The sequence below is a fragment of the Thermobia domestica genome, chromosome 7 (assembly GCF_964235325.1).
Source record: "Thermobia domestica chromosome 7, izTheDome1.hap1.1, whole genome shotgun sequence".
NCBI classification, from domain to species: Eukaryota; Metazoa; Arthropoda; class Insecta; order Zygentoma; family Lepismatidae; genus Thermobia; species Thermobia domestica.
In genome coordinates, this window is record NC_137460.1 from 64959643 (window position 1) to 64973858 (window position 14216).

The window sequence follows — 14216 nt, forward strand, 5'->3', positions numbered from 1 at the left end:
CAACTCCAAATTCTACAGAGACTCATGTCTTGAATAAGCACTGAAAACTAAATTGAATCTACTGATTACAGTAATAACACTATTATCAGTCACGGTACTGTTAAGTATGGCAATTTGCTAACAGTATATCTAGATAATGTATGAAAATTATACAGAGCATAACTTAGATTCATTTTTTGAAGCAAATTAGAAAGTGTTTGGTATTGCAGTACCAGACTTATAAGAGAGACTCACTATTTCTTATCGAAACTGTGATTGACATAAATAAACTCAAGTAGTACTATGCATTGCTTTTTTTTAATCAGAAGAACTCCGGAAATTGATATAAATTGAAAAGGTATTTGGTATATGCAAATCATACAGCGAATATAATCACGATTTGTAGAAGGTAAAAAAATGTTATCGTTGATTCAGTAATAGTATGTGATTGCACATTTCTTCGGCAAGGTTATAGTGTAAAATAACTGAAACAGAGAATAGAGTTATCTTTTAAAAAAGGTTAGAATATTGGTCTTGCAATAGACTCTACCAGAATTATAAAAAGTGTGTACTATTTCTAACCTAAACTCTGACTAAAATATATAAAATCGAGTAAATATTAACATATGCTCTATATTATTTTTTTTTGTTTCTTCAAAAGATTAACTCGGAAAATTGTTCCACTGTTTTCTAAAGTATACCATATGCCAGGGATGCAAATAACCACGCGCCCGAGACGAGTGGTTTATTGGTGCGGGTGAGTTTTTAATATTACTATTATTTATTTCAAAGGTAATTACATGATTTCTATTATGGGATGTAGGCTAGTAGTTTTTTTCTTGGGCTAGTAAAATTTTGTTGCTTATTTGCATCCCTGCTATATGTAAATCACACAAGATGTATATACACTTTTTGTAGCAGGTTAAAACAATGTTATAGTTGTTTCGATAATTACTAGTATGCAATTGCACATTTCTTTGGCAAGGGAATAGTGTTATCAAGTCATTCTTGAAACAAATTAGGTCAAATTTCGTATTGCTTGTCAAAATTCCAAAATATTTATACTATTTCTCTTCTAAACGGTGACAAGAATAAATCAATTCTCAAATAATATCTCACTTTGTTTTTCTGTTTATAGAAGGTCAGTTTGGAAAACTTTTTCACTGCTGTTAGGAAGTGCTTAGAGTCACCATTTACAACCACAATCTTCCCGTTGTTTTGTAAAAACTATTTTAGCACCATATTTGCCCGTAGCCTTCCTCAAAAGATGGAGTCTTGCTTGGCACAGATGATATATTATGGTAGAGCCTGCGTTTTTCAGTTTCCTCTTGTTCCCGAAAACCAAAAATCGTGTCCTGTAGTTGGCAAACTTCACAATTATTGGAATGTGTTTATCTGCTGCTCTTGGACCAAACCTGTGGCTTCTAGATATGTCTTTCTCGTTCATTTTTATTCTCAGCCGTTATTCGAACAAAGATACAACAATTTTGTCAGTATTTTCTGTCTCGCTTTTAAGGATACCAAAATATTCTGATATTATCCCTTCGTTGGTCTTGTTCCCGTTCATCAGTTTTGTCCTCTAGTTCTTCTATGTCATTATCTAGCTTGCCATACCATAGATTTCTCTTCGTACCTCTCTGATTTCTGTGTTGATATTTACTGTATCTTCTAAATGCTGTATCACGACTTTTGTGACTGACTTGTTATTGATTGTATGATAGCTTTTATAATTTCTGGTGTTTGTATAGCATTTCTTACTTCTTCACAAACTTGTTTGTACAGGTAGTTTTTATTTATGGAAAAGGTACCAGAGTCAATATTACGTTTTCTGGGCGCCATGTTCATATACGTTGTTACGTAATGGCAAAATCTTATGATGATGACGGTGCAAAGGAAGACACGTATGTAATATACACAGATACATTTTCTAAAATGAGACGTCACTTTTACTACACCTTTCCGAGACAAGACACCTGCAAATCTTGTCTCGTAGAAAACCCTGATCCTGTTGAACGACTTTCCATTAATTAGACAAGCCTTTCTTGTTACTACTTCCATAGACAACAAATACTGTATCGAGACAGCATTTTATAATTTTGTCTGGTGTGATGGCAAATAAAGGATGCTTTATTCAGTAACGTTTACTACTTTAGAGCGCAAATGCTTGTATCCATTTAGAACTACAGCTACGCCTTTCTGTCTTCCTCCGTAATACCGCGTGTCCTTTAACTTACCATTACACAAAGACATAGAGAGAGGGTTCTTCAGTCCTCTTCTTAACATTTATTTTAAGCTTCTATCATCACATCCGCCGCGACTGACGTCAAAGGCTTTCTTTCTCGCCCTTCTTTTCTTTTGTCCCTTCCTAAGCTGATGGTAGACTTTCTGTCTTCGCTTAGAAGTCCACGGACAATCCGCGAAGAGACCTTTTAAATTTTCTTAAAGAAACACTTACAACGAAGAGGATGTCATGGCCTCAATAAACATCTTGCTTCACAAGATATTCCATTATACTTTTATTTTTTTATTTGTTTCCTTTGCAGAGGCGCATCGTGAGGGAAGTCATACTGGCCAAACTTAAAGTTCCCCTTTGAAACTAAAAGAAGGAAACTTTCTTAATGCATTAGTTGTTATATACAAAAATTAATATATTAGATAACCTTCAATTCCTAAGTTTCAAGTGATAAAACTTTAATATTTACCAGTGTGACTTCTCTCGTGATCCGCCTCTGTTCATTTCTTCCTTGTAACACTATTACAAGTTATATTGTCTGTATTATCTCTTCACAAACTACAACGCGTAAGCAGATTCATTCAAAGTAACCTTAAATTAATATAATTGATATTCTTTCGACTTGATAGTACATACTTATATGGTAGTCAAATAGCCAAGGATTAATTGGAAAAAAAAAATGTTAAACAGTACTATAAAGGTACATCACTTTGACTCTGATTTTTTTTAAAAAAATAGACATCCAGAGTTTAAAGGAAACTTATAGCATTCATCAGGGCGTAACGTGCAACAGGCACTTGAAATCAGGACCTAATAGAATATTAAAATGGGAAAATAAATAGGAAAATAACCCATCGGTCAATGATGTAACATAGGTTATGGTAAGATCTTTAAGTATAGTGTATAGCAGTACCTGCCACCAGGGACGTACACAGGAATTTATTTCGGGAGGGGTCTAAAGCGTTTTGGAGGGGGTCCAAATACAATTTGAGGCTAAATTATATGAACATGTCTAAAATTGCCCCTAAAAGTAGACTACATTTACAAAAAAGTTGGGATTTCGGAGGGGGGGGAATCCGGACCTCCAGGACCCAGCCCCTGCCTGCCACCCTCTTTTGACTAACGACAGACTTTACTGCTCGCCTATGACATAAAGAAACACTTAGCTTAGATTAGGGCAATGGTTTCCAACTGGTGTGTCGCACAATCTCATAGTGTGTGTTACAAAATTTTAGAATGTAAAAATCACGAAATATTTAATAATTAGATAAAAATAATTTTGCGATATAGACTGTACCAGTCAACGCCTCCAGTAGCAGCAACAATGCTGAGAACTACATCGAGTCCCTACTTCATAAAAACTTATAGTCGTACCCTACTATAATTTATATCATTATTAATAAAAATCAAGTAAGTGTGCCATGATATCTTATGTATTCAACAAAATGTTGACAGTCAAAAAAGGTTAGGAATCACTGAGTTAGGGTAGAATTAAGTATTATTGCTGCTGTTGTAGGCGTTGAATGGTATGCCTATTTCAAAATTGATTTTTTTTTTGTCACAAGTTACAAGTATTCAGATCCCCTTGTGATACAGTATACAACTGTTCTGTAATCAATTTCTTCCTACACTGAAGCTAGACTGTTCCAACAATCTTGCGTTGCAATTCAGGGAGGTCGGCAGGTAGCGGTGGCACGTAAGCACGATCGTTTACATACCCCCACAAAAAGAAATCGCAGGGAGCGACGTTCAGAGATCTTGGGGGCCATTGCAGAAGAGCCACGTCATTCTCACCATGAAGACCAATCTATCATTGGGAAACAACAGCAGTCAACCAATTCCGTAGTTCAGGATGAAAGTGAAGGGGTATGCTGTCTTGTTGCTAGATGAAGTTCCTTTTTTCTCACGATCTAGTTGAGGGTAGAAACGTTGCTGGTACATGCCCAAATACAGTGTGTGATATTAAAAGAAACATACACTTATTCTTTGGATATTGCACAAAAGGCACTCATTTTTGGCGAATCTCTCGTGTGTTGCACTTTTGAGTGTAGCGACATAATCAGATTTTGTTCTCTGTGACGATGCATACTAGGAAGCCATCTCCTTCATCGTTAAACCGCACCAAAAAGTGACCTACAAGTATACACAAGCATCCTTCTCAGTTCATAGTAAGTATTCCAGACACCCAGTGTACACATAGTTTGTAGTACTTAGATCCTCTGTAACAGTTGATCACACTGTAATCAACAACGGCCGCATTTGGGCATTTGGGCTTTCACACGATTAGTTTCTAACCTAAACTCTAATATCTATAAAACACTTACTACTCTTCTATTAATGCGAAGGACGTCGCTATTTGTTTCAACTGTGCGTCCACTCAGCAAGCCATACTATCTGTTGCGAACCATTACTATGGAGCAAAATCCCACAATGTGTGTGGGGGAGGAGGAGGAGCGTTTCAAGTGGCCCCTTCATCCTAGCATTTCAATTGGCCAAATGAACGTCCTTCTTAGTTTTGTCTTGGTAATGTATGATAATTTTGAATGTTAAATAGATAATAAAAATAAATGAACATGATTCAAACGAAATAATAAGTAAACTTTTGCTCTTACAATTTTGACTTCGGAAACTGAATTGATGTGGGACCTTATTCCGTATCAGCCTTCGCAAAAAATTTACAGCGTAACATGAACGCTAACATGCAAAAATCGATCATAATAGTTTGCCTATTATCGCAAACTAAAAAGTAGATTTCGCGTTGCTTTGGAGCAAACTGTTACAGAATAGGGTCAATGAACTTGCTATTTCCTTACCAGTATTGTTCAATCATGTTATAATAATTGTGACATTTAATCGTGAGTGCTGACCGTGGGACGTTGCGGGGACCTGTCTTCTCCAAAATTTGCTTGGGTTCCCGTATTTATATTAAAATTCTTATTGATCTTTTAAAGATGATACCTGACAACGAAACAAATATCTGATTACCCCCCCCCCTCCTAAAGTTATATAGAAATCGGCAAACTGAGTTTAATGTTGCGTGCATTTAACGTATTATTCACACATAGCGAAGTTTGATTATAATTACCGTATTTTACGTAACATTCTACCGAGGAGAAGTTTTGATGGGGGGCCTTGGTTATTCTCCTGCGAGGGGCCATAAAATGTAGTTAAGCGTTCGCTTCCAATCGCGGGAATTTCAAACGCCTGAGTGATATTTCATATAATACCCTTAATTTGTTGTTCATTTTTGAAACGTTGTAGTAGAAGGCTACTACTGGCAACATGCGAAAGAAATAATGAAGATAAATGATCCTATATTTCATTATAGTCATCCCTCAAACAGGAAATTACTGCTTTTCCTCCAAAAGTAATTTACCATTTGAAGAACAACTTAAATCAAATATAGAATCCTGTATTTTATACAAGACGTCTAACATTATCTACCCCGTTAGCAGGGCCATGATTTTAACTATTCACCAACCACAGTATTTAAAGTCTATTAAAAAATTACAGCTTATAAAATAGTAGTTACCTCTTATACGACAGACTTAAAACGAACCAGGTACTCACCTGAAATAAACAAAAATAAATTATTAGAACACGTTAAATAGCATATTTAGAGCTATTTCATTATACTTAAAAACGAAACAAAGCCTATCTACGTAGCATAATATATAAAAATGAAATTGACGTTGTGTCTCATGATCACGAAACGACGGTTTAATCGTTAGAAATTATTTTTAGACATAATTAGTACATACTTTCAACTGAGATTTATAATATTACTTTGATTAAAATGCATACCCATAGGCGGGAAGGAATGTTCAAAATTGATGCCAAAAATAGAGTATCTCAAGTTAAAGAGATTAAACCCGGTATATTAAAAAAATAATTAAAAATAATTAGATAGCGTTTTCAGCATTTTCGAAAATTCTACTTCTAACGGGAAAAGGGACAACTAATTATTCACATTCAAATTCATGTTGTCCGTCTATCATAACTGAGAAGACTGAACCTGATATTAATTTAAGGAACACAGCACTTGGCTCAAGCAGAGATATCATCGTGTCACTTTAATTAAATAGTGTATCCCATTTGGATAAAAAAAAAAGTTTAAAATTTATGTTAAGAATAGAGTATTACAGAAGTTCCTGTACTTAGGGAGATAAAAGTTTGTGTGTATATATACACTCCTTATTAAAATTAACTTAAAACATATCCAACCGTTTTCAATTCTCATGCGTAGTTTTTTGAGAAAATTGAATCTTTGTTGTGCTTAAAAGCATGTCGTTCGTTGCCAACAATAAATGATACTTTTTTATTCTAATGGAACAGATTGCTTATAATTTATTTATTTACAGTAGATGTAAAAAATACACTATTAAGTAGGAGATTGTTTCAATTGTTGTTTGTCTCCTAACAGTGACACACATACGACTAATAATGACGCACATAGTCCTAACAATGACGCTCATACTACTTGTAAAGGTTTAAAAAAAACAATAGTATGAGGCACTAAGAGGAGCGTTTCTTCAAGTCCTAAATTTATATGGACAGAACCAAGAAAAACAAGTAGGTTTGTGATTACTAAGGTTATACGGACAGGATAAAAAGTAGATCTATGATTGCTAAGTTTATACGGACAGGATAAAAAGTAGATCTATGATTGCTAAGTTTATACGACAGGACAAAAAGTAGGTCTAGGATTGCTAAGTTTATACAAACAGGACAAAATGCAGATGTATGATTGCTAAGTTTATACGAACAAGACAAAAAGTAGATCTATGATTGCTAAGTTTATACGAACAAGACAAAAAGTAGATCTATGATTGCTAAGTTTATACGAACAAGACAAAAAGTAGATCTATGATTGCTGAGTTTATACGGACAAGACAAAATGCAGATTATGATTGCTAAGTTTATACTGACAGGACAAAAAAAAGTTGCTATGTCTATTGTTGTTAAATTTATACGGACAGAACAAAAAAGATCTATGATTACTAAGTTTATATATACCTATAAGCTTATTACTAAGTTTATAGGACAAAGAAGCAAATCCATGGTTGGTAAATTTATACGGACAGGACATAAAAATAGGTCTACAGTTACTAAATTTATACAGATGAGACTACAAAAAAAAATAGGTTTGTGGTTGACCATTTACAGTTAGATGACATAGAGAAGGAAAAACGTCTTTATTAAGTAACGAACAAAATCCGTCTTTATTCACGTTGACTGATGTATCCCCGAAGTAATAAAGCACAAAACGACTGCCAGAAGAGTGGCAGAGTAGAGAACTTGAGAAAAATGACGACATACCACTTCACAGCAGTCTCTGAGAGAGATATAACATTAGTGCACTTCTGTCTTAACGCCCAAGGCATCTGAAAAAACAAAAAAGATAAAAAGATTCGGGCAGGGAAGTGAGGAAAAGAATACTGCGAAGAAAAAGTTATTTAATTGGATTTTGCGTCGTTCACATGGAAACAAAGAGGAAGATATTTACTCAAACATTATATTTGTTTGCTTTGTCTAGCGGGATAATCGTGCTACTGAAGAAACATCCTCACACTTTTCCACAAATCTTTTCTCGTCTTAAACTTTCTTCTATAAACTATTTGCCTTCTTAAAAGTCAAGTTTCCCAAACTACAACAATTAAAAGAACATTTCTCATTTTCTTGATCTATGGTAGGGAACAATCTCTCCAGTATGACCCCACGTAACAATTCACAGTTATTTTCATTTGTAAAGAACGTTAGTCTTATAAGTATTATATGTGTTACTGGTAGCAGTACGCGTGTTACTGTTAGAAGTATCTGTGTTATCATAGGGGAAGACGGACAACGGTAGATACAGTTTGTTACTGATAGTGATTCTTTTTACATACACAGTACATGTATACTAATATAATAAACAAAATTGTGTGTGTCTGCCATCAGCTTTTCGCGTAGAAAGAAGTGACCAAAAACCGCCAGATTTTGTACATATATAGATGTTCACCAGATCTATTCTTGTAGAACCTCTTTTCGATATTTGGCTCGGGGAGGCTAATTTTTGGGAGTGAAAATATATGCGAAACCGTATGCACGTTTCTAGCAGTTTCTGGCAACGCCGTGTGTATATGAAACCCCCATTACTTTCTGGTTGTGTGGGCATATATAACAGCGTAGGATAAATACCGGAATGAAGCAAGGTCATTTTCCTCTATTTTAATCAATGTTGTGAATTAAGACTTGAAACGATAGATGCTTATAGCTAGTAAACAAATAAACAACCTATTGCTGCACAATGAAAACTATCAACTACTATTGGCAAAAGAAAGACATACTTTAATAGCGCCATAAAGAATTTAGGTTTCCTTTATTTGTTTGAAAACTATGCATTAAAACTTAACTCTCAAGCGTGATATTTTGTTCAAATCAATGTCCTCTATTGATTGATATAGGGGCCGCGGTGGCTCAGTGGTAGAGCGTTCACCTCTGGTGCTAGGGGTCTCGGGTTCAAGCCCTGCTCCCGCCAAGTGAACTTTGTGGTGGACAAACACCGTGTGCGTGGGGTTTTCTCGGGGTTCTCCCGTTTCCTCCCACTTTCTTCATTCCACCATTCCATTCATTACTCATCATCACCGTCTCCTTTAGCCTACCCGGCATAACCGTGGGACATAAAACTCAAAAATTTCATTTCAGTTTCTATTGATTGATACATGTTTCATCTTTGGAAAATATTACAGTGAAACAAAGAAAAAAGTTGGAGACTTATCATAATTGTGAGCTATCTATATATTAAAACGCTAGGTTTATGTGTTTGTCTCCAAAGAAAAGTTTACATGTTTGTCTCCAATCCTTTCGATAATGAGATGTCGAAAACAACAAGTGCTAGAAACGTGGCGTTTTCGCTGGTCGATTCCAAATGTTGTGTAGATTGTCTAGTTCTAATTGAATATTTAAAAAAACGTGGCCGTTATTTGTTTGTTACATTTTTTAGGGGTACATTGGAAATGTTGAAATTTAAAAGAAAAGTAGTAAAACATCATACCCTATGCGTTATACATTCCAATACAACATTATTGTATACAAGGGGTTGTATATCTTTCAGGCGTTTGTTTCATGGCCAAATGATAATGAAAAACGAAGGATAACCCTTTCTCCAGGCCATGATAAATCTTTGTGGTTTGAAGTATTTTGCCCAATAAACATCACATATCACTGACATTATAGTTAATTATGTAAGTAATGCATTTGTTTATTACATACTGCATGCAAGAAGAAAGAAAACACTGATCATACATGAATTAGAAACTCCAAACAGAAATAGGTTCAATCTTGCAAACGGAGCGAAATATTGAAAACATAATAGAAAAAATCTTCCCTTTATGGTACTCCTTGCCGAATTTTTTTTAATGAAGACGTATTTTACTTGTGTCTGTAAAGGGGCATGTACAGATGTTGAGCGGAATAACAAGGAGATTTATGCCTATATGTGAATGATGCGCTGTATAGAGAGCGCAGGTTCAGCTTGTATCTCATTAAAAAGATATAGCGCGAAATAAAACCCAGACGCTGATACCATGCATATACCCATATGTAGTTTAGAAATTAATGATCATACCTATAAATAATTATCGAAGCAATTGAGTATATGCAGGCACGTAGCCAAGGGGTAGGTCCGGACCCCCATTCGAAGGGGGATCCAGAATAGAAAAATATTAAGGAAGTAATAGTCACAGTCTATGTCCGCCCCTAGGCACATGCCTGACATATACCTGGGAAACGTGCCTAGTATGTTCTAGTTATGTTCCCCATGTCGTAAGCATCAATGAACCTCAAAATTACTTCCCCAAAATATGTTAAATCGCCTATATGCGTAATGTGTTTACATCAAGATGTCTAAAAAACTCTTTAAAAAGTAAAAAAAATGTACTCCAGGGTGAACGCGAACCACCAACCTTTGAATTACTAGCCGCGTGCTCTACCGACTTGGCCACGGAGGCGATGAAGACAATGTCGCTTGTAGAGGGATATATTGTTGAGGTCTTTTGAATTTGGCTGATCAGAGTGCTCCTTTAACCGCGTATATTCGACGATAACCGTTTGGGATCAGATAAAATCTACTCACTCGCCATATAATTTTATAACAAAATGAAGTGTGTCTATTTACTTCGTTTCATGGTTCTTCCATATTCACTTTCAAATGATCGGCGATAGTTGCCATCTAACAAAGTTGATTCGTTTGTTCCTTCTAGTACACAATCGCTTAGAAAAAGAAGCAACAAATGCATCAAATGTGGAAGATGAATTTAGAACACCTAAATGTCAAATGCCTAACACATCTTGTGCTGTTAGGGTATCTGAAACAATATGTACCTAAAGGACGTACCTAGAACATGACAGATATATGTCCCAAGTGACGACGTAAAAAAAATGACTGTTAGAGTGCGAAACTGAGCGAGGGATATAGATGCTATATTTGTGGTACATAGTTGCAAATATCAATTAGGTGTAACAAGTACCTAAAACTGTAGGTAGCTGAAGTACATAATTAGCACATGAATATCATATACACCGAGTGTCGGGTACCTAAAAGTAGCTGGCACACCTAAATGGCACATGCCTAGCACATCTTGGGCTGTTCGGGAAGGGGAAAATCTTATTCTTAATTCTTGCATATAACTTGATGAAGGCATATAAAGTTTCTCCCCTTAGTTTGGAACGATAAAATGTTTTATTTTTATCTATGTGACTTCCTCCAAGAACCGCCACTGGCGATTATTATGGACAATCTTTACTCTTAAACACTTCCACTGACTAACGATCTTTGCGATGTTCTAAAAATTAAGTCAGGCTCTCCACACAATTATCTAAACTTGGAATCCTGTACAAAATTCATTTATTACAATATGTTCATGACATTGGATAACATCATGCATATTTTGATCGAGTTGTTTGCAACACGAGCAGCAGGTATCAAAATATTGGGAGAAGGGTGCAATCTTTTAGTTTTATAGCTATATGACGAAATATGGGCTATCACACGCATTAGTTGGTAACCATAATAGCTTCATGGTAAAGAATGTTCGATTTAAAGTACAACAAAAATAATTTATTTAAATATGGTAGTAAGCGAGACAGGCATGTAGCCAAGGGTTGGGTCCGGACCCTTCCTCCTTCGGATCCAGAAATGAAAAATATTAAGGAAGGATGAAACAAAAAGAAACGAGAAAAAGATAAATCAGCGCCAAAAATATGAAGCTACAGCAAGCGTTTGGTTACTCTTTCTTATGAGGAACTTTGTGTGGAGGAAACCAGGGGGAGGGGGAATTATTATAACGAAGCATTCCGAATTCCATCTATCTCCATGCTAATCCTATGGACTACAAATGACGATCGATAAACCGGTTCGATAAGATAGACCCTCAGGTAGAACTCAAGAAATGCCCCGAATCACCAATAATGAGCCATTTTAAATTTCGCGGTAATACTAGTCCATTTTATAGGATGTCTTTACTCCCGAAAGAGATTTCGTTGCTATCCTTGACAGTCATTAAACGAAGATAAGAAAAAGAAGAAGAAAGAATACAAGAAGAACCGAGTTCGAATGACCTCGGAAGACTATATCTTTTTCAATGCTTTTTAATATTCTTTTACTCAAGATTTCTTCACAGTTTTTCGTATTAAAATACGTACTAACATATCCTCATTTTATTGTCTTAAAAGACCAATGTGGGTATTTTGCCAGTAAAATAGATTGGTCTATCCCGTAGTGTGTAACCACAGTATTTTATGTCACCCCCCTCGATTACGAAATCCTGGTTAAACGAACGAAATATTGCCAGTAAAATAGTTTAGAATGATCGAGCCTCTGGTGTGATAACCACAGTATTTCGTTACGGACCCCCCCCCCCATTGCGAAATCCTGGCTACGTGCCTGGTATATCTTATAATCAACTTATTTAACTTAGATAATCGTGGATACCACGACAAGTTGGTAATGTTTTAATTTATTAAATAAAACTACTGTAGAGACATGAGATTTAGTTAAATATTTAAAATTGGTGCTGCGGCCCTTTGGATAGTTTTGGGCAATGTTTAATTTTATTTAAATTAAGAAGTTAACTTTTAACAGAAGAAAAAATGAGCAATTATGGTTGTATTTAAGCAATGCGTTTATTAAATTATGGACTAGCTTTGTATTTACTAAACTTGTTTTGCGAGGATGTTGGAGTACATTTTTCCGCTTTTTTGGTTACTACGAGGGCTGCTATATATATTTCTGGCCTAATAATGAAAATACGAATATTTATCAACGAAAATGGTTTTATTGTTTTTCAAAATATTCTCCATCAAGATTTATACACTTTTGCATGCGCTCAAACCAATTTTCGAAGCACTTTTTCCACTCCGATTGAGACACCTCCAAAACATGGTTTTTGAATGCTTCAACAGCATTTTCTGGCGACGAAAATCGTTGACCACGCATTTTTTTCTTGATGTGTGGGAATAAAAAGAAGTCATTGGGTGCCAAGTCAGGGCTGTACGGCGGATGACCCATCACTTCGACGTTTTGGCCGGTCAAAAATGCGCTGGTTTGAGCCGATGTGTGAGAGCTCGCATTGTCATGGTGCACAATGATTCGTCTTCTCTTGTTCATTTTTCGAATTTCTCCGAAGACTTCAGGCAAACAAATGGTGGTGTACCACTCAGAATTGACCGTCCTACGTTGCTCAAGCGGAACAGTCGCCACATGACCAGTTATGCCGAAGAAACAGGCGACCATTTGCTTCGAAGTGCTTCTTCCACGAACAACTTTCGTTGGATTTGGCTCGTCTTGGAAGACCCACACGGTCGATTGCTGTTTTGTTTCGGGCTCATACGCATAGATCCATGATTCGTCACCTGTGACGATCTTATAAACGTCTTTTGAAGCACCGCGATCGTATTTTTTCAGCATTTCTTTACACCAATCCACACGAGCTTTCTTTTGAGCGATTGTCAAATTGTGCGGGATCCAACGAGAACAAACCTTTTTTACGGCCAGGTGTTCATGCAATATCGAATGTATGCTGGTGGAAGAAATGCCTAGGCATGCCTCTATCTCACGGTAAGTCACATGACGGTCTTGCATTATCAGTTCACGTACGGCATCGATGTTTTCTGGCACAACGGCTGTTTTTGGACGACCTTCACGGAATTCGTCTTTGAGCGAGCGTCGGCCACGATTGAATTCGTTGTACCAGTTTTTCACAGTGCTATAGGATGGTGCTTCGTCGCCATACAAAGATTTAAGTTCATCGATGCACTCTTGTCGTGATAATCCACGTCGAAAGTTGTGAAAAATGATCGCACGAAAATGTTCACGAGTTAATTCCATTTTTTTGCCAAGTTGATTTCTTCAAGTACCTGTAAAAGAAAAAAAAATTGTCGTAAGTCAAAAAGTTCTGAGTACATTTATGCTACAAAATGTCAAACTTTCCAATGGAAATGTCAGATTGCACCTGGCAACACTTAGTGTTGCCTAGGCCAGAAATATATATAGCAACCCTCGTAGTACACTATTTTGAATTCTTTTTCTTAATTTAGTCCACCTACCTTCTCTTTTTAGTTTTTGGTTGCGTTATTATTATTTCCCTTACCTTAATATTTCACGATTTATTTTATTCCTTGAAGTATAGGAAGTGTTTGTTTTATTACGTTAACACATTGTTACATAACATAGAGTTTATTTTTTTATTACAAGGAATGTTCTATCTGCACATAGCTTTTAAGTTACTACATGATTTTTAAAAATTGTTTTGAATATATGTAGAGGGTCTACAGCACCAGTCTGGGAGTTGAATTTTATTTTTATTTAAAATATAAATAATTTACAAAGTATTGAGATTATAGTTAATTAAATATTTTTTCGTTTTACCAATTAATTTCTGTTATGTTACAATACTGTGTATACTGCCTTCTTTTTAGTATCATAGCCAAAAGCTTAATGAGCGAATAATTTAGCGTCAGTTTC

At 35.8% G+C, this 14216-nt stretch overlaps 2 protein-coding genes across 3 annotated transcripts in view; one reads left to right on the forward strand and one right to left on the reverse strand.

Moving 5' to 3' along the window:
- LOC145690173 (phosrestin-2-like) overlaps positions 1-14216 on the forward strand; it is a 624883-nt gene that overhangs the window by 317541 nt on the left and 293126 nt on the right. The window lies entirely within an intron of this gene.
- LOC145690174 (uncharacterized) overlaps positions 5468-14216 on the reverse strand; it is a 345250-nt gene continuing 336501 nt past the window's right edge. The window contains exon 3 of one of the 2 annotated variants that reach the window (XM_081764808.1): positions 5468-5782. In XM_081764808.1, the coding sequence (XP_081620934.1) occupies positions 5748-5782 (35 nt within the window). In that variant the 3' untranslated portion in view covers positions 5468-5747. Of the gene's footprint in view, positions 5783-7527; positions 7597-14216 lie in introns of those variants that run through there. The other variant, XM_081764809.1, reaches the window with a different exon arrangement.